Genomic DNA, 21,131 nt, shown 5'->3' on the forward strand with positions numbered 1-21,131 from the left:
TTTAGTCCCTTGTATACCCCGTCCAAAAAAAAAAAAGTGCACATAGGGGCTTCAGGTGTCTTCATGTATTGAGTGAATGGCTTTTTTTTTTTTTAATATTTCTGTTCATAGGGGGCAGTATTACAGTGGTTAAAGGGGATATGAACTAAACAACCCCTTTCAAATTGAACCGCCGCAAGTTGGTCTGATTTATTTCCACACGTTAAATTTTTTGCCAGGGGAAGCTGCGGGCATCTGTCTACTTTACCTAACAGCAACGCTGCATGTGCCACCCAGTCGTACTGAGTCTGGCAGAGAGGGAGACAGTCTTTGCAGTGGCTCTCTTCTCTGGACCATGGAGGGGCGGTCCTGAGCCAGAGACCCCTCCCCCCCCCCTTTGTTATGTCAGCCATATAAAGACAGGGTCAGTCAACCCAAAACTTTCATTAGAGAAGCTGATATCTATAATTAAAGGGACACCCCTGGAAAAAGTTATGTACTGTGTTATGCATAGTACAGGTCCTAAGGGGGCGGGGCATAACTCCTATCGTTGGTGTTTTTTTAAATCCTTGTCATGCTCCGCCCCCTTAGGCTCGGTGCTAAGTATAACAGTGTATCAATTTTTTCAGTATGTTTCTTTAATAAGGGGAACCATTGGATTTTACTGCACCTTGATAACTTACTTGTAAGGCTAAAATGTGCTCAGAACTGTTGTCACTGCCCTTCCCCCACTGTTCTTGACATCTTATTTAAAGCATAATACTCCATAGGGGGCAATAGTGAGCACTGCAGAGAGCTGATTGACTAAAATGTAAATATAACCAACAAAAAGGACTCCTCTCCTCCTGGAACTGCTGCCCGAATATTTGGCAGCTGGGAATATTTCGGAGCTTTACTTTCCCCTATACTTCAATCTTTAAAAGTTGAGGGGACGCCCAACATTGTCTAGAGGGCCTGTACACTCCCCAATATTAATTTTACAGTGGAAGAATTGGTGACAATTCTCCTTTAAAGGGACTTTCCCCTAATCCATATTTATCACCTATCCACAGCATAGGTGATAAATATCTGATCGGTGGGGGTCCGACAGCTGGGACCCCCACCGATCACTAGAATGGGCTTGCCGTTATTTGGGTTTGCCGAAGATGGCGCTCAGCAGCCCCATAGAAATGAATCGAGCGTGGTCGAGCACACGCACTACCACTCCATTCCTATGGGGATCCCAGGAACGGCAAGGTAAGCCCATTCTCGTGATCTGTGGGGGTCCCAGCAGTTGGACCCCCACCGATTTTAGATATTTATCATCTATGCTTTGGATCCATGATAAATGATTATGGAAAAACCCATAAAAATATATATATTTTTTGGGAAATGGATGCAAACCATTGCCTGGATCTGAAGTGGTTAACACACGGCAGGCTACGATAATCCCACCCTGGATCGTAGAGGAACCGCAGTGGAAATACAAATGATCATCATTGTCTTTTCATTACCAAGTACGAGACGAAAATCTATTTAAAATAAGGATTTCATATATACATACATTATTTTATTTTTTTTCGACTTTTGCTCGGAAAGCCGAATTGGTGGGAAATGGTGCTGCACAGGCAGAATTTGTGGGAAATGATAGTGAAGTTTATGAATGTTGAAAGCAATTTCAGATCTGAAGGTATGATGAAGCTGAAAGTAATCCATTTTTATGTATTTGGCTGTACTTTCGGCTTTTTTTTTTTTTTTTTCGCCTTCTCTCCTCTGGAAAAGCTTGCGCGCATGAAGATATAAGTAATGTATTTTTACAGCCGGTATCTTTTGCGCGCGCTGATTAAAGGCAGAAGAAACAAAAGGTAGAGACGTGTCAAGAGGACGGAGCACGAGGGGAGTTGTTGTTGTTTGCGGCGCTGGTTGTAATAACGACCCCTTTTGCGTTGGGCTGATGAACACATCAGAAGCGATTGTTAAAAGGCCAAAAAGAAATTATTTATGGGTAAAGATCAATTTTTTACCTCCTGTTTACCAGTAAGGGGCAGAAGAAGAACCTATCCGTTGGCTGCAAGCAATCGTGTGGTGCGGCGCAAAAACAAGACGGCAATCCGACATGAGATCTCAATAATTAATAGTCAAGCTAGAACAATCATCTTTGACACCACTAGGGTTGTGTTCCATATTTCAAGACGCCGCTTTTACCACCAAGATTCACAAAGTAGCGTTGCCTAGCAGCCAGCCGAGATCAAGGGATTCTCGGTATTGACCATCTCCCTGATTGACTTGGCGTTAGGGTCTAGCGGATGCTGTCCTGTGATCGAGTGATGTAGAGGGAGCGTGAGGGCATACAAGGATTTGAGGGCATTAAACATCCCCCTCCTCCCCATATATTTTTGTCTTTTTTTTTTTTTTTTTGTCTTTGCTTTTGTTTATTTTACGCTCTAAATATCGGATCAGATCTGACAAATATTTGTAGAGAGGTGCATGATTCATGCACCAGTAAGGGGCTCTTCACATCTGGTTAGAGGCTCCTTTAGGGACCTCTGTCGCAAATCCAGCAGAAATGACCGGAAACGAGTGCTGTATGCTGCGCTGTTGTTTCCGGTAAATCAATGGACTAAAGTGAATAGGTTCCGTCGGCCGGTTCTCTGACGGAGCAGAACCACGGAATGCCCCAACGCAGATGTGAACAGCCCCTAAAAGTTAGGAATACCCCTTTAAGATGAGAATTCATTATCACCTAATGCAAAATAGTTCTCCAGAAAGAAGAAAACTGTCAAGTTGTCATCTTTAGTAGACTACCGTATAAGTCACTCTCCGATCTTTTGACTGGTTAATAGCCGAAAAAAGCACACCCATCTGTAGAAAGAACTGTCTCGGAGTTGTTCCACCTCATCAGTACAGAGCAGGGTCCTGGTTGGCTGAACAAAATGCTTTTGAAGTAGCTCTTGAAGGTACTGATTCTCCTTGTGGAGATCCAATTGGTAGGGAATCTTAAGGGCTATGATCCTTGGGAAAAGTATGTACCCAACCAACCAACCATAACCCTACCCTGTACTAATGAGGAGCAACAACTCCAAAACAGTGCTGTCTACAGATGGGTGTTTCTGGTTTTGCTATTAACTCGAGTCATGTTTCAGGGCTCTATAAAGGGTCGGCTGTTGATTTACAGGGTAATCACCTCTAGGTGGCACTAGGGAGCGTTTTCGTCTTTCTGGAGGAGAGCTATTTTGCATACTTTTCCCAAAAAGCCTTAGTGATTGTCTGGGATTAGGAAAATGTAGCTGCCTTCTTCCAGAAACCGCTCCACACCTGTCCATGTGTCCTGTCTGGTATTGCAGCTTAGCTCCATTGAAGTGGATGGGGCTGAGTTGCAATACCACACTCAACCTTTGGACAGGTGTGGCGCTGTTTTTGCAAGAAAGCAGTGCTGTATTTCCAATGTTGGACAACCCCTTTAAGACTCGCTACCAGATGGAGAATCCGTACCTTCCAAGTGCCTATGACGTGATGTTATGACATATCACTAAGAAATGCTATAACATTCAGCTCAGTTGGCGTCTAATCTGGGGCCACTGCCAATTTTGAAAGAGAACTGTTTTGATTTTTTTTTTTCTCCCGAAAAATGCAATAACTTAGGCTTTACGCACGTATTACAGCTCCGTACATTCTCCGTGTTGTACTGAGTAGTAATACAGCGCTTATAGAAGTCTATGGGGCCATACTATACCCCTGTAATATATCATACGGAGGCAGATCGGCGGCACACAGAGTGTACAGCTCCATAGTACAGGGTGATGGGGGGTCCGTGTGCGAGGTGCGGGCTCCATATACACGCCTCTGCCTGGGGATTTTGATATTTTAAACCTGTTCCCAGTGATGCTTTTAAGAGGAGGAATCGAGGCATTTGGGTGCCGAGGATGTTTTATGTTCTTGCTTGACAAAGCCGTCTGATGACTTGTGTTCCCATGCAATATGTAATATGACATGCGGCGGCGAGATGTTCCATTATGTGGTGTTGGCTGTCGCCCGCTGGCAGATTACACTATACATGTCTTTACCATGAAATATTAAATTGGACAATAAACAGAAGCAACGAGGCAGACGTGGAAATGCTGGGATGGTTTTCTGATTTTTTAATATTTATTTTTTTTCTCCCTTTTTTTTTGTACAAAAAAATAAATTTCCCAGCAGTTCATGGATGTTCAAACTCACATTAAAATGTCTCTATAGTGTCTTGACCATAAGACGCTGCACTAATTGATGCATTTTTTGAGACCTTCTGTACAAGTGTTACACAGTGATAGTAGCGCTGGGCAATTATCAAAATCACAATTAATTGAACATGTAACCTCGATTAGTATTATTTAGGCCCCACCTCTTTTTGCATGCTACGCCATTGAATATTTTATCCCTGAGCCTTCTGTATACTACTGTATCTGATATACCCCCCTGGCGCTGCCCCCACATAGTATAATGCCCCCCTCACTGCCCTCCACACAGTATAATGCTCCCCTCACTGCCCTCCACACAGTATAATCCCCCCTCACTGCCCCAATAGTGCCTGATAAAAATAATATACATGCTCGCCTAACCCCGTTCCAATGCTGATTGGAGGAGATCCCTCTGGTCTGTGCGGCACGACACAGACAGGCGCGATGATGTCACTCCCTCACGTCCAGCCATACATAGTGAATGGTAGAGCAGGGACCTTGCGGTCCCCTGCTCTACCATTGGTTTAAACTGGATCTGCGTCATGAATATGCAGACACCGTTTCAACCGGAAAAAATAATTGATAAAATCAAAATTCGCAAGATGACGTTGATTAATTGTGCTGAATTGTGATTTATTTTTCGATGAATTGCCCGGCCCTTAGTGATACCCCACCCACCCTTGAATTGCTGCATAACTAGGCAGGTCAGAAAAGTTAGGTGACAAACCCTGTAGAAGCAGGAACGGCGGCCATATTGGTTATCACTCCGCTTTCCCAGAAGTGATCTAGGAATGGTTTAAAAAAAACTTGATGGAGAAAGACTATTCAAAGATTCAAGTATTTTTCTTTCATTTTTTAAGGGTAAATGCTCTTTAATAGTTATCTCATGAAGACCACCCCTATTTAAAAAGAAGCCGATCCAAGTTCTGAAACCCCCCGGCGATCGTTTATCGGCGACCACTGAAGGGGAATTGAATTATTACTTGACGGCTGTTCAAATGCAGGTAATACATGGACTCGGTCCGACAGAGTCACTGATTCTGCGCCGGTCTCCCCTCTAGCTAATAGAGGCTCCCACGATGTCCATATGTCCTACTGGTGCATATGGAAAGGGGTTGGGATTGTCCCAAGAATTACATTTGTCACCTATCCACAGGATAGATGATAATGTCTGATTGCCGGGGGCCCCATGACGATACTGAGTTTTCTGCAACGAGAAGAACTTTGAATGGAGCCGTGGTTGAGCATGCTTGACCTCCACCCCATTCAAAGTTCTCATTTCGGGGGTGCAGTGAAGAGAAACGGGGGTTTGGACCCCTGCTCTAGTGACCGGTGGGCGTTGCAGCCGTGGGGCCCCCAGCTGTCAGACATCTATCACCTATTCTGTGGATAGGTGAAAATTGTCGATCTGGGGACAACCGCTTTAAGGCTAGGGCTCTATATATTCACCCAAGAGTCATAGTAAAATCACGCCATTACCGTGACCTCAACATTTCCCTATGAAGAAAAGGGTCATATGCAACTTCCGCGGATCTAAAGAATTCCGACTGTCGCAACTCTTTGCACAGTTGCCCAACTTTTTCCCCAAAGAGAAACATTTGAGGTTGTGGGGAAGTTTGTAAACTACCAAATGTCTCCTTGGCGCCCTCGCTATAACCTGCTCCCTCTAGTGGAAATGATCACGTTTCCCTTTTACATCCAATGATGGTTTGAAGGAAATATTTGTCTTCCTTTTGCTTGAGTCCCCGTAAGCCGCGTCAAAAATGTCACCCGTTACCCTCCAATCCTCGCACCTCCATAGTAATCAAGCATCGCACATTCTGCGGCTACCCAAGAGGTGACCAGACCTAAGGCGGTTTTTATTGCTACGGAAATAAATATGACACTAATGACCCGTTTCCTTTGTGTCCTTCACTGGGCGAGGAGATGACAGCGTGCTCCTGGAAAGAGTCGGTCTCTTGACTGTAGTGACTACAAACCTAATAAAAGACAGACTAGGATACAGCTTTTGTTTTTTCGTACAGAGAAAATTGAAGTGAGGATTTTGATTTCCTCTCGAGCAAGAGGCAAAATATTACACGAGCGGCATGAAATGGCGAGCGTTAAGGCATTCCTTCCTAAACTATATTTAATGTTTCAAAGATTTGGAAAGCTTCTTTCTGCAGGACTTCTTTCCGCGGTTAACCAGCTGTGACATAAAGAATAAATGAATTGCAGAGTTACCGTATTAACGCTCGCTGCTACGTCGCCGCTTAATGACATGATCTGCGCGCTGGAAATAATGTGACCGGTATAGTTGTGTAATGCTAATTGAGCAGGAACGAGGCCGATATGAGCACCGGCGGCTGTGACGACAATCCCTTCTAGAAAGAACACCCGGCGGTTTTATGTAAATAAAGCGTAATCATTGGATAATGATAAAGTTCTGCAACTTTTTAATATATTTTATGTTTTGATTTCTCACCGTTATAGGTTCTGCTTATAGCGCTGCGGTATTCCAGATCCGCTTCACGCATTGACTGTCTTATAAGATCCGTCGGGTTCCACAGACGTTTCCATCGTTTTAAAAGGGTTGTTCGGGTTGTTTTTTTTTTGTTTTTTTTATATTGATAACCTATTCACAGGATAAGTCCCAGACCCTGCTCGATCAGCTGTTCCGACTGCCTACTTGCGTTGGAAACTATACTGGGTCGGTGCCGGAAGCAGAAGGCTCCAACCACTGTATAGCGGCCATATTGCAGTATTCAAGTGAATCGGAGCAGAGCTACAGTAACCCAGCACGGCCGCTATACAGTGACTGGAGCCTTCTGCTTCCAGCACTGACCCTGCATAGCTTCCGGCGCGCTGAGGCAGCCAGATCAGCTGATCAGTGTGGGATCCGGGTGTCTGACCCCCACCGATCACATACTGATGACCTATCCTGTGGATAGGTCATCAGTATAAAAAAAACACCTCCAACCTGGACAAGCCCGCAGGGCTGTTTTTTTGCGTCAAGTGTGACGGAATCTGCAGTGAAGGCTCCGACACATATGTGAACACAGCCTAACAGATTTCTTCTTGCTGTCAACCGCTGTCCATGTGCCCTAAAGGGACATGTGGATGTCGTGGACCTGAGACCCTTTCAGTTCCCTCTGACGGACATGAGCTGTCCATTTGAATGCCCGGTTTGTAATCTCAATGGCCCTGCAGAGGAAATGTCTGGTTAACCGAGGCTTTCCCTCTACAAAATCTGATGTTTGCTGGGGTTGGCGGCAGCCAGATCTGAACCGTGATCGCTGTGCCGCCTACCACATGAAAGGGGTTGCCTGTGATGCGAAAACGTATTACTTAGTTGGTACAATTGTCTAGACTGGATACAATCGGTTAAAGAGCCTTGACTCCCGAATGATACATTTTACCTGCACTATTACATTGTTGCAAACTAACAGGACTTGAGACTGGTTTGTGCTACTGATATTTTTACAGAGAACCGTCTAGACTGGATACAATTAAAAACGCGCTCCTTGTTCACGCAGCAGAAATCTTCTCGCTAATTTCGGCGGGTTTTCTGCACCGCAATCCGTGTGAAAAAACGCTTGTAACAAGCCTCCCATTATCTTCAGTGGGAAACTGCCCCATATGAACAGAAAAGAAGCGACGGGTCACTTTTTGACATGTATGCCGCGAATACAGTGACGGTAACTACAGGCAGATTCGCCCCATTCAATGGGGTTAATCTGCGTACAAAAACACGGCAGTTTTTACTGCGACTCCAAGGATCAGCCTTGGATTTCTTTTGCTGTTTCTCGACCAATTCCACATCACATTGTCCCACATGAAAAATCCAATGTGTGAACATAGCCTTAAGTCTATACAGGTTTTTGGCCTCTTCATAGTTATTGAAAGATATTTCTATCCGAGTCAACCAAGGGAAGGGAGGGGATGTGGGTTGAAGGAAAGGGTAGGGTTAAATCTTGACCTTTTGTTTCCTCCTTTTGATCCTGACAACAAGCAGAGATCTTGAAAACAGTGAGGAATTGAAACTTAAAAGTTAAAGAACTTTCCATTATACCATTAAACGTTACCTAAAACCAAAGAACCCTTTTTGGAAGCCCACTAGACACCCCTTCAAACGTTTTTGGTTTGTGTCCGATGGAGAAGATGTATCAAAGCTACTGCGAAGAAAACGTGGAGCGTTTACCTATAGCGACCAATCGGGTTGCAGCAATTATTTTTCAGATGCCTTTTTAAAAGGGCAACAAACAATGTGCAGGAGAGAGCAGGGACTGTGCATTAGCATGAAACCTGGGTGACTCCGTGACTAAATGATATCCCCAGAGTTGCTAAAAATGTCTGCTGTAATTGAGCTACTACTGAGATACAGGTACAAGAGGAAGAAAAGGTCTAGAGCATAACCTAAGCGATAGAAAAAGAAAAGTTCTCAGTAAGTTTGCATTTTTACAGCTCTTGCAGCAAGTGGTAAGGAATACAATATAGGGCCAACTATCCGTCGTCGCCCAGAACATACGACATAAAATAAATCTGATCTCTTATAGGCTTATTAAGTAAACCATATCCGCTCCGTGTACCAAACCTCCGAGATCTTACGACTGTGTCGACACCAGTCCGGACTCTCATCAGTATCAATAGTTCAGAATAAATTGTAACATAAATACTTATATTGGCAAATAAAAAAAAGGTCAGATAAAGCCGACTAGTTCTCCGAAAACACAAACCGTCTGTTCTGTCGGCCGCTGCAAGATTTTATTCCTCTATAAATTCCCTCTGCTTTCAAATGCACAAAGTCGTAAGGGTTATGGAGTTAAGATGAGTAACTTGATTCTAGCCGAGATAAGATACATTTTGGTTTTTACAGACACTAATATGTGGTATTGGATCTGACGCGAGGCCGCTGGAAGGAGGGGGGAGGGGACACCGTTTTTATAATGATGGCTATGCGCACACGTGAACCTATAGGTAATAGGATGGCGGCAGGAGGGCTGCGGAGGCCGTAATAGCGGTGACCTGCGGTGCTTGGACCATTGAATAGACGGAGAGAGGACGTTCTTTCCCCCTCTTGGCCATGTCTGGCGATAGAAAGCGTACATCTGATATGACAGTGTGATGTTGGCTCACGTTTCCGTGGAATGGAAGGAACTTCAAATTTTATTGCCATGAAAACTTGCACAAAGGGCAATAAAATCTGTGCCCATCAGTACAAGAGACTAAACTTATAATGTTGGTTTTATGGGCAGAGCGTAGACAAAATTATTGAATGAAGACAAAGGGTCTGGGTGTAACCCAGGAACAGCGCCATTCTTGTCCAATGGCTTTGTCTGCAATTCTTTTGAATTCTGCAATACCAAACACCGCCCACGGACCAGAGTGGCGCTGTTTTTTGGGTAAAAAAATAATAATAAAGCCGTCCCTTTTTATTTTCCTAATCCCGAACAACCCCATTAGGGAATGTTCCAACACACAGGATAAGCTGCAGATTTTCTGCAAAGAAAAAAACGCTGGTAAATCTGTCCCAGAAATCCGCAGCCGATTTTGCATTTTTCCTTCTCATACAGCTGCAGAAACACTGCGTTTTTTCCCCGCAGCGGTTTTACCTGCAGATTTATTGTTAAAGGTTGACTAGCAACATATATTGTGCACCTGCGGATTACCGGTGGCTTTTAGGGTATGTTCACACGCACTAATTACGGACGCAATTCGGGCGTTTTTGCCCTGAATTACGTCCGAAAATAGCGCCTCAATAGCGTTGACAAACATCTGCCCATTGAAAGCAATGGGCAGACGTTTGTCGGTTCACACGAGGCGTAATTTACGCGCCGCTGTCAAATGACGGCGCGTAAATGGACGCCCGCGTCAAAGAAGTGACCTGTCACTTCTTTGGCCGTAATTGGAGCCGTTATTCATTGACTCCAATGAATAGCAGCACCAATTACGTCCATAATGGACGCGCCGTTCAAGCGCCTGCACATGCCGTTACGGCTGAAATTACGGGGATGTTTTAAGGCTGAAACATCCCCGTAATTTCAGCCGTTACGGACGCCCTCGTGTGAACATACCCTTACTGACAAAACAAATCTGCTGCAGAATTTCTGCTCCCCATTGAAGTCTTTGGGCCAAACATCTCCGCACAGAACACGCAGCATAAATTGACGTGCTGTGGAATTGAAAGTCGCGCCGCAGAAGACTTTCCGCCTGACTTTTCTGCATTTTTATTTTTTTTCGCAGCGCGGGCATGAGATTCTCAAAGTCTCACCCACTTTGCTGCTACTGTAAATGCTGCGGACTTTCCACACACAGTTCCGTTTTAGAGATTCCGCAGCGTTTACGCTACGTGGGAACCCGGCCTTAGGGTGTGTTCACAACAGAGTTTTTTGCAGGCAGAAAAATCTGCAGATTTTGACATGCCTGCACTTTCTTTGCAGCGTTTTTCGGTCGCGGGCAAAAACACGCAGCCAAAAACGCTTTCTCTGCCTCCCATTGATGTCAATAGCAGGTCAGACACGGAACGCGGGAAGAAAGAGCATGGCGCGTTTTTTTCCGCTCTCCGTGAAAAAAAAACAGCCTCTTAAGGTTTTGTTTCTTAGTTTTGCAAGTTAGGACAACCCAAGTTTCCCATTAGGACAACCCCTGTTCGTATACTATATTAGGGCATTTGGGTATCATACGGGGGGGGGGTCCCCTGCTTTGGATCGGCCTCTTATTAGCCAGGACGTGCAGCCACTAACACAAAGCAGCTCCTGTGTTGGAGGACTGGGACATTTATTACATGGGCGCACTGCAATGCAAAATTTCGCCTTCAGCCGATAACCAGAGGGTCCTTAGTTAGTGTGAAGGTTGTCCAGATGGGACAATCCCTTTAAATAGTGTATAATAAAATGTTCTGCAACATTCTAATATATTTTGTGGTTCAACTGGTAACTATTTTCAAGACCACTGCTTGATGTCAGTGAATTTATCCTTCTTGCTCAGGTGTGGATCGATAGCTGTCCATGAATATACCTACCAGCCCAGGTGTGGATCGATATTTTTATAATGGACCAGTATATGGGAACATAAAGGAAAGGACAATCGGTATACATAGGGGGGCACAGGCTGCAAAAATATCAATGTGAATGAGCCCTAACAGGGGTGTATATGCTTTGCTAAATATATAAGGGATCCCAGCAGACAAAAGCAGGAAAACCGACACTTTTATACCATAGTCTGCTGGGCTTTGTCCCTGTGCGGAGCCAACGAGGGAACACAATTCCGGCCATGTAAACGCGGCTCAGGGCTGCAGATTTCCATTACGTTTCCAGATATGATTCCCATTCCTCCCTGTCACACTTCAGAAAGTCCCAGTTTTACGTCTCTCTTTTTTTTGCAATGAAAACAAAAGCTGCGTGCGCGGTGAACGTCTTTATTATGTCAGATTGCCGGGCCGCGCTCTCCTAGATACATACTCTGCTTCTAAAGAATATTGTCCTCATAAAATATTAAAACAAACCTACTTCTACTGCAGACGTCTTACAGACTAGATAAGCAGAATTACGCTTTGGCTTCCCGTCTTAAGAAATTATTTTTTAGATTTTTTTTTTTTGTCTTTTTGGTCTATATTATTTTGACTTCAGACATTAATGCTGCTCATTCTGAATACATGCAATGAATGGGAAGTAATGCACAGTAATACAAGAATTATGCATTATAATGGTATATAGAGGTTATAGAGATGAGTCCCCCACTCAGGACCCCCCCCCCCCTCTATAAGCCAGAGTGGAGACACTTATTAAGCAGTGGCTCTTGCTCAGGGGGGTACTGGTCCATCCATGTATTATGTGGGCTGCTATTTATGCGAATGACTGCATGTAATACTACATTTCCCCTGTAGTGGCCACTGCAACTCATGTTAAAGAGCTGTCTGTGATGGGATGACCCCTTTCAAATAATGCTGCTTCACGTCTAACGCAAGGCCCTGTTCACACTGAGTTTTTTGCAGGCAGAAAATTCTGTCTGGAAAAGTCAGCTCTGGTGTTTTTGAAGTGGTTTTGCACCACAGACAGTTTTTGGCAAGTTTTTTTTTACCTCTTCCGCAAGACGGCGGCTAGGAGGAGTTTGAATACAGCGACGGCCGTGCTGCTCTGCTCAAAGTCTATGAGGCTAATGGGCTGTGTTCGGCTGTTTCCGTCAGCGCTATAGTCTTTGAATGGAGAGGGACTTGCGCACGCCCGGCCTCTGCTCCATTCAAAATCCTCCTAGCCGCTGTCTTGCATCTAGGGGGGGTTCAGGGACCTGGATACCCTATTCTGGTGATTGGTGGGGGGTCCCAGCGATCGGACCCCCACCGGTCTAGTATAAGTGCTAAAGGCTGGAATATGTTGGGAAGGTTTGGATCCTGTTCATCTATGAGGGGTGTGTTTGTTCTTTGGCGGTTGCTGCCTGGATAATGCTTTGTTATCCTCCTTAGTGGAAGTTTTATAGTCCTGAGTGTTGTCGCGTTTCTCTCTCTGGCAGGTCATGAATCAGGATTTATTTTGCTACTTTGTTGTTGCTGTTTGTTTGCAATAAACATAAGTCACCAATCAAATCTTCATTTCCCTCATATACGTGGAGGTGGAAATAATGATATTTTATCACTGTTTAGACTTTTTGTCTTCTGGCTTTAGCTCCGTTATCTGATTTCTGGAAGGATCGCAAATACAAATCTGCATCGGGGAGATGTACGGCATACATGTATGACGCCGATTATCTCCTCCTCTGTGCATGTACTATATAAGGGACACCCAACATCTCCTTCCTGCGTAGTAGTATATAGGACATACGGCAGCTCATCTCCTCTGTCCTACAGGTAGTATACAGGACACATAGCAGCTCATCTCCTCTGTCCTACATGGAGTATACAGGACATATAGCAGCTCATCTCCTCTGTCCTACATGGAGTATACAGGACATACAGCAGCTCCTCTCCTCTGTCCTACAGGTAGTATACAGGACATATATAGCAGCTCATCTCCTCTGTCCTACATGGAGTATACAGGACATACAGCAGCTCATCTCCTCTGTCCTACATGGAGTATACAGGACATACGGCAGCTCATCTCCTCTGTCCTACATGGAGTATACAGGACATACAGCAGCTCATCTCCTCTGTCCTACATGGAGTATACAGGACATACGGCAGCTCATCTCCTCTGTCCTACATGGAGTATACAGGACATACGGCAGCTCATCTCCTCTGTCCTACATGGAGTATACAGGACATATAGCAGCTCATCTCCTCTGTCCTACATGGATTATACAGGACATATAGCAGCTCATCTCCTCTGTCCTACATGGATTATACAGGACATATAGCAGCTCATCTCCTCTGTCCTACATGGAGTATACAGGACATTTAGCAGCTCATCTCCTCTGTCCTCCATGGAGTATACAGGACATACAGCAGCTCATCTCCTCTGTCCTCCATGGAGTATACAGGACATACAGCAGCTCATCTCCTCTGTCCTACAGGTAGTATACAGGACATATAGCAGCTCATCTCCTCTGTCCTACATGGAGTATACAGGACATACAGCAGCTCCTCTCCTCTGTCCTACAGGTAGTATACAGGACATATAGCAGCTCATCTCCTCTGTCCTACATGGAGTATACAGGACATACAGCAGCTCATCTCCTCTGTCCTCCATGGAGTATACAGGACATACAGCAGCTCCTCTCCTCTGTCCTACAGGTAGTATACAGGACATATAGCAGCTCCTCTCCTCTGTCCTACAGGTAGTATACAGGACATATAGCAGCTCCTCTCCTCTGTCCTACAGGTAGTATACAGGACATATATAGCAGCTCCTCTCATACACTGTTGTATTTTTATTTGGTGTATGAAACCCATGTCGGACTGCAGGTCCTGCTCTTGTCCCCCGTCCCGTCCCCCCCCAGCTTCACATGTGACCATCAAAATTGCTGCTGCAGGGAAAACAAGACATTGCATGGACCCCTATAGATGGGTTCACTGATTGCAGTTTATACCTGCAGATCTCCAGAGCCGAGAGCATAGTTATCGAGGTCCCTAGTTTGAACTAATTGGGAGGGGGATCCTGATCACATGACCCTTCTCTAGTAAAGCAACTCTTGCCCACTCTATTTTGTATAGAATACGTACAATAAAAGGTAAAGAACAACACAGAGAATTTGAGAGGGTCTCAGAAATCTTTGGTTCAACCTTCTTGCTTGGCACAGATTGGGATTCGACAAGTGAGGCACTTAAGACACCAAGCACAGGCGTCGATCCAGAGCTGAATTATTGTTTAATGGCGGCATTATGGGCGCTGCGTAGTTCAGACCTGAAAGGGGAAGAACTGGTGGTGATCGAAAGACTAGTAACTGCTGAAGCCTCCCAGACATGTAGACGTACAATGCGGGAAGCGAGTTGAGGTATAAACAGTCTCCTATAGACGTGACCTTGCTCTAATTGAATGACTGTGAGACCGGCCATACGTCGGGACATCGAAGAGTACAGTTAATTGGTGATCACACTTGAGGTAATATTGTACGTTAGTCTCAAGTGATTAAACAGCACAAATATAAAGTGAAGCTCTTCTGAGCATCATTATACAGTGTAAGGGACGGTTCACCTCTGCAATCAATTTTTTTGTATTGTCCTAATGCATTTAAAATGGAAAATAAAGCAACTTTGTAAATAGTCTTAAAAATCTTACATTTTGTGTCTGTAGCTTGATGCAGAACTATGTATCTCCATGGTAACAGACTACAGACAAACCATGCGTAGTCTGATCATACAGTCACACTCCCTTCAATCTGTCCTATACTTCTGATTAACATATTTGGTGACATTTGCTCTGCTTTTTGTATTGATCATATACGATCATCCCATTTTATACTCCAGTCCCATGTAGTGTTTCATTTAGCATTGTGCTGCTTTCCTGTTAGCTCTGGGGCTGCATACCTACATTCCACTGCAAGCCCCATGCTGAGCACACTGTGCTGTAGTGCATTGTGGAAGTTGTGATGTTATCGTAGGTTCTGAATACTAAGGGCTCATTCAGACGAGCGTGTATCTCGTCCGTGTAATGGCCGTTAAAACAACGGCCGTCACACGGACTAATGCACTTCTATGGGGCCGTTCACACGACAGTTGTTTCAATGGCATGTGTGAAGGGTCCATGAAAAATTAGGACATGTCCTATTTTTTTGCACTTCACGCATCCCGTCATATACTTGAGTCTATGGGGGATGCGTGATAACATGTCCCACACAGGCGCACCCCAGCTTTTCACATCCGAGGTCGGCTATGTTTGTGTGAATGTAGCCTAAAACGTAATAGAAGATGATACCTCTCCCATAGTGAGAACTCTGCATCGTAGGAACACCGTGAAGCTGCGGACAGGTGCGACACTGTGTTTGGATAAACACGGCTATGTATCTCAAATCCTGTACAGCCCCTATAAAGTGTCCCTCTGCCCTATTTAAAGGAGTTGCACCCTTTTGGTACCGAACCCTATGGTTTGTTTTTAAAGGGAAACTGTCAGTAGGTTTGGAGCCACTAAACCAGCAATATGCCGTTATGCAGCTGGTGTTTAGTGTTCTAAATCTGACTACCTCAAAAACGTACATTTCAGGAATAGCTAGTGATCTACAACTTACCGAGCGGAGACCGGGAGTGGCATCGGGCGCGTGTGTGTGTTGTGTGCATGAACCAGAGGACTATACGCTGTGCGTGCGGAGTGAAGCCAGGTGTATAGTCCTCGGCTTTATGTGCACAATGATCGTGCGCCCGATGCTGCCGGACTCCCTGCCTGAATTCCTTTTGGTAAGTTGTAATTTACTTTACTAACTATTCTCGAATTTTGAGGTGGCACTAAACCCCAGCTGCAGAACGGCGTGCTGGTGGTTTAGTAACTCCAAACCTACTGACCGGTTCCCTTTTAAATTCTGGTGAATCAGAGAAAAGTATAGGGTAGAGTACACATGTATAAGGCGTCATGCACACGACTGTTTCCATTTTGCGAACGGCAAAACACGGATCCTAGTGACTTCCGTGTGCTGTCCTGGCTTTTTTTTTTTGCGGACCCATTCACTAAAATGGGTGAGACGGACCGCAAACACGAGCAAGAATAGGACATGTTCTATATGGATCCGCAAAAAACTGATGTGTGCATAGCCCCATAGAAATAAATGGTTGTGTGCTCGCCGCAAAAACAACGGGTAGGACACTGAAGAAAGAAACTGTCGTGTGCATGAGCCCTAATGCCTCATTCACACAACCGTTGTGCCGCTTGGACCGGTTTTGACGGCATCCGAGTGGCACCCAATAGTCTTCACGGACCCATTCACTTTAGCGGGTGAATCGGGTCTCTGAAAAATGGGCCGAGTCTTCGATCCGAGGAAAGATAGAACATGTCCCATCTTTCCTCGGATCACTGACGGCACTCGGACGGCGCGCACGGTCCTGTGTATGAGGCGTACGACCTCATGTCCGCTTCAGTTAATTTCTTCAGGGTGCTATCCGTTTTTTTTAACTGATAGCACCCAGACACATTAATTTCTATGGGGCCATGCACACGTCCGGTGTTTTGACTGTCCCGTTCATCCGTTCCGTCAAAAGTAGTGCATGTCCTACTTTTGTCCGTCGTTCAGTGACCGCGGGGCCCATTGACTTCTATAGGTCCGTCCAAAAAACGGACGTTGCACGGATCCGTTGCTAAGCAATGGCGGCGTGCCAAAGTTCCCTGCGTTCAGCACACAAGATGGATTTTAATGGACTGTTTAAAACAGAAGCACAACATCCGTTTAAAACGGAACGGACGCAGAGTGACCACCGAAGCCACACAGATGTCACCTGGACACACGGATCCGGTTTAAATGGACGTGAAAACGGTGAAGGATGTGTGAATGAGGCCTAAGGCATCGCGTGTGAGAAGTGAGTGGCATGACTCCGTGTTACTCTTCTTGGTGTAGACGTTGATCGGGTGACCTACTTGGTAAAGCAGCGGACTGTGAAGTTGGACCACATCCGTCCCCGGTGACCTTGGCTTTGTACTCCAGCTCTACATCCTGGATAGATCTATCTGTAAGGTCTCTGCTGCTCTTCTGTATAATATCGGAAATAATGAGGAGGAAGGTTTTTTTGGTTTTTTTAAATATTACTTTGTGTCATGTCTTATGGCCTTAAAGGGGAAGAGCTGCCTAATTTGTGGTTAAAAATAAAATGCATCGCAAGAAGTTCGACCTTCGCCGAATGGGTTTATGGCCTTGTGAAGTGTCTTTATTACGGCTGCCGTAGATTTATATTATAAAAATACGTACAAGAAGAATCATGATAACCCAGAACCATCATTATCAGTTTTTAGTGTGTCTTTTTTTTTTTTCCCCAAAAAATGTTAGATTTTTTTTTTTTCTTGTCTAATTCTATTTTTACCCTGGAGATAAGCAGCTACAGAGGTGTCTGACTGCTGATCTCCATTGAAATAGCTTGAATGATTTAGGAAAGGAGCAGACTTTTCTGAGCGCCACTAAAAGACCGCTGCACTGAATCCTCCAGAGCGGGCACCTCTCTTTATAGTGGTACACTGGACTGGTTAATAGAGGGCCCCCTCCCCCTCTGTGAGTGCATATGTCCTAATGGTACAACCCATTTAAAGGGAACCAGTCTTCTACATGATGCTGCCCTTTACTGATTTCAGTGGCCTGTAACTTATTTGCTAAAGTGAAGCCATTTTGGAGAACTCACATTCAGAACCCGGGCAGCGCTGCCAGAGATGAGCTTGGCGTATTCGTGACCTGGCTCTAGCTCCGCCCATTTTCCGCTGATTAACAGATTTCTCCCTATTACCGTGCATAGAGAGAAATAATGTATGGCCGGTTCCCTTTAAGGGAGATACTAGAAGTTGTTTAAAGGGATTGTTTTTCTAATCATGGACATTCTCCCAAAAACAGCGCCACGTGTCCACAGGTTGTGTGTGGTATTGCAGCTCATTCACTTCAATGGAGCTAAGCTGCAGTACCAGACACAACACATGGACAGGTGTGGCGCTGTTTCTGGATGTTTTTCTAATCCCAAACAACCCCTTTTAAGATGTACCGGCCCTTTAAGGTCACAGATGTCACTAATTCACTTTCTTTTTATTCTATTTTTACAGGCAACCCAGGAGGAGTTGAAGGCATCGTACCGCAGACTGTGCATGTTATACCACCCTGACAAGCACAGGGACCCTGAGCTGAAAACGCAAGCCGAGCAACTCTTTAACCTTGTCCACCAGGCCTATGAAGGTCAGTGGATATTTAAGATTTGCTAAAACTGCCTTGGTGGCAGATATTGAATTTTCTCGCAGCCCTTGAATTGTGTGTCTGGCAGGAGAGACGTTCCTTTGAGGGTTTTATAAGATGACGGCTGGTTTTGCACCTTTGTCTCACCTAGGTCTCTCCGATCAATGTCTGCTGGGGAAATTAGCGATCTGACTAATTATTGAAATAATTATTTTTTAAATGGTGACAGGTCGCTAATGTTTGAGTCGCAGAGTTGTAAATCCAATCTGCCGACAGATCATTATTCAAACAAATGAGAATTCGTTAACCCCGGCGATCGGTATTTGTCATGTCTTCAAAAAGTAGGGATTAATTGAGCTAATTGGGCAACTGGATTGTCATCTAAACTGCTGGTTTTATGTCTTAATATTAATTAGTTTTGTGTTTTTTTTATATCCCACATATAACGTTATAGATCACTGTGCTCAAAATTGTTGACACAAACTTCCGCAATTGTTGCGTATTATACGATGAGGTGTAAAAAGTTGAAATTTAGTCCTTGGTGACAACCAATATGGCACCAGTGCTTGAGGACCGGTCACCTCCTGATTTTTCCTGTTCAGTAAATACTTACATTCCCCATAAAATAATAATTCTGAAGAACTCTGCATTGTGCCATTCCTCTGTTGTTCCTCCTGGAAATATATGAATAAATTGACAACGGGGTGTTACCATTCTCCTTGTCAATGAAGCGTGTCCCTACACAGTCTTAACACTGTTTGGACATTGAAGGGACACGCCCTATTGTCAAGGTGTATGGTAAACCCAGTTGTAAATTTATTCATACGTTAACAGGAGGAATAACAGAGGAACGGCGCAATGCAGAGTCCAAAGATAAGGTGCTCCAGAATGGTTATTACATGGGAAATACAAGTATTTATTAAAACAGGCATGTCAGGAGAGTTAACATGATAGGTCTTCTTTAAGGGTCATCACCCAGCTTTCCTAGAGTTCTGAATGGCAAATCAGCCTAGATATGCAGAATGGAAGTGGTGGAGATGTGTTATCCGTATTATGGCTACAAGACTCGGACCAACCCCACTGTCTTTCAAGTAACCTGACTTTAGGTCACCTTAGGGTTCTGTGGCGATTTAAAGGGATTTTCCAGTCCCTAAAAATTGATGGCCTATCCACAGCATAGGCCATCAATAGCTGATCGGTCGGGGTCTGACTCCTGGGACCCCCGCCGATCAGCTGTTTTGAAGGATAGACCATCACTTCAATGGGAGAAGAAGGCTGAAATACCTGTGAATCACCGCTAAATGTGTGTCGACCATTCACAGTGAGCAGGAAGAAATTAAGGGGAAGCAGCACTCGTAGGAGCATTGCACCTCCTTCAAAACAGCTGATCGGTGAGGCTCCCTGGAGTGGGACCCCCACCGATCAGCTATTGACGGCTTATCCTGAGGACAGGCCATCAATTTTCAGTGACTGGAAAACCCCTTTAAGCAAAGTCCTATATCTTGGACAATGCATTAATCCAGACACGGACGCTCACCTGGTCCCTAAAATTCTGGATTATTGGAATTTTAAAGCACAAGGAACTAGACAATATGTGCTCACTGTAGATACTGGCACATTGTAACGCAGATGAACACTCCCATTTTTTTTTTCAGCTATTAATTACTGCTTTGTGCGGAGCCGGTGCTGGAAGCTCCAGTCTTTTCTTGCGTAGGAATCAATAGTATTTGCTCTTTGTCAGGTTCCTGCAGGTGGTTGAAGTGTTTTGTTGTAGACGTTAATTATCAGTTGGAGATTATACGCTGAGGCCGATTGTTCAGCATTGTCCAAAACAAAAGGGAGAAGCGTGAAGGTCAGCGGGGTTTTCGGGGACACTATCACTTAAATTTAATTTTAGTAAATACATTATAGATTTTTACCAAACTTTTATATATATATATATATATATATATATATATATATATATATATATATATTGGTTTTAATCCTCCACACCTCAGGACAGGTGAGGATAAAGGTCACTGCCCCCCTACAAAGTCAGCTCACTCATTTCCTGAAATAATCTGTGCTGCTGAATAGCTATGCTCCTTCTACTATTTCTCTACATAACCATAATCACATGAATGGACAGGCCACTTCTCCCCACAAGATCAGCACACAACTCCATTGTTATCCTTTGCACCAGTTGATTAGCTAGGAAGTGTTCTATCCCCGCCCACTTTATAGCTTCTTTCCTGCTGCAGTCATCCTTCACCTGATCTGATTGGCTGCAGAATGTTCTATCCCCGCCCACTTTATAGCTTCTTTCCTGCTGCAGTCATCCTTCACGTGATCTGATTGGCTGCAGAATGTTCTATCCCCGCCCACTTTATAGCTTCTTTCCTGCTGCAGTCATCCTTCACGTGATCTGATTGGCTGCAGAATGTTCTATCCCCGCCCACTTTACAGCTTATTTCCTGCTGCAGTCATCCTTCACGTGATCTGATTGGCTGCAGAATGTTCTATCCCCGCCCACTTTATAGCTTCTTTCCTGCTGCAGTCATCCTTCACGTGATCTGATTGGCTGCAGAATGTTCTATCCCCGCCCACTTTACAGCTTATTTCCTGCTGCAGTCATCCTTCACGTGATCCGATTGGCTGCAGAGTTTGCTATCCCCTCCCTCTTTAGCTTACTAACATTTGAATCCAAAACCATTAAAC

The 21,131-nt window shown here is 44.7% G+C and overlaps 1 protein-coding gene across 1 annotated transcript in view; it reads left to right on the forward strand.

Annotated features, from left to right (window-relative positions):
• The window catches only part of DNAJC11 (DnaJ heat shock protein family (Hsp40) member C11), a 98,420-nt gene that overhangs the window by 13,501 nt on the left and 63,788 nt on the right, over window positions 1-21,131 (forward strand). The window contains exon 2 of the mRNA XM_075839431.1: window positions 18,305-18,434. Coding sequence (XP_075695546.1) covers window positions 18,305-18,434 — 130 coding nt within the window. The remainder of the gene's footprint in view (window positions 1-18,304; window positions 18,435-21,131) is intronic.

This window comes from Rhinoderma darwinii, chromosome 10 (genome assembly GCF_050947455.1).
Source record: "Rhinoderma darwinii isolate aRhiDar2 chromosome 10, aRhiDar2.hap1, whole genome shotgun sequence".
Taxonomy (NCBI): Eukaryota; Metazoa; Chordata; class Amphibia; order Anura; family Rhinodermatidae; genus Rhinoderma; species Rhinoderma darwinii.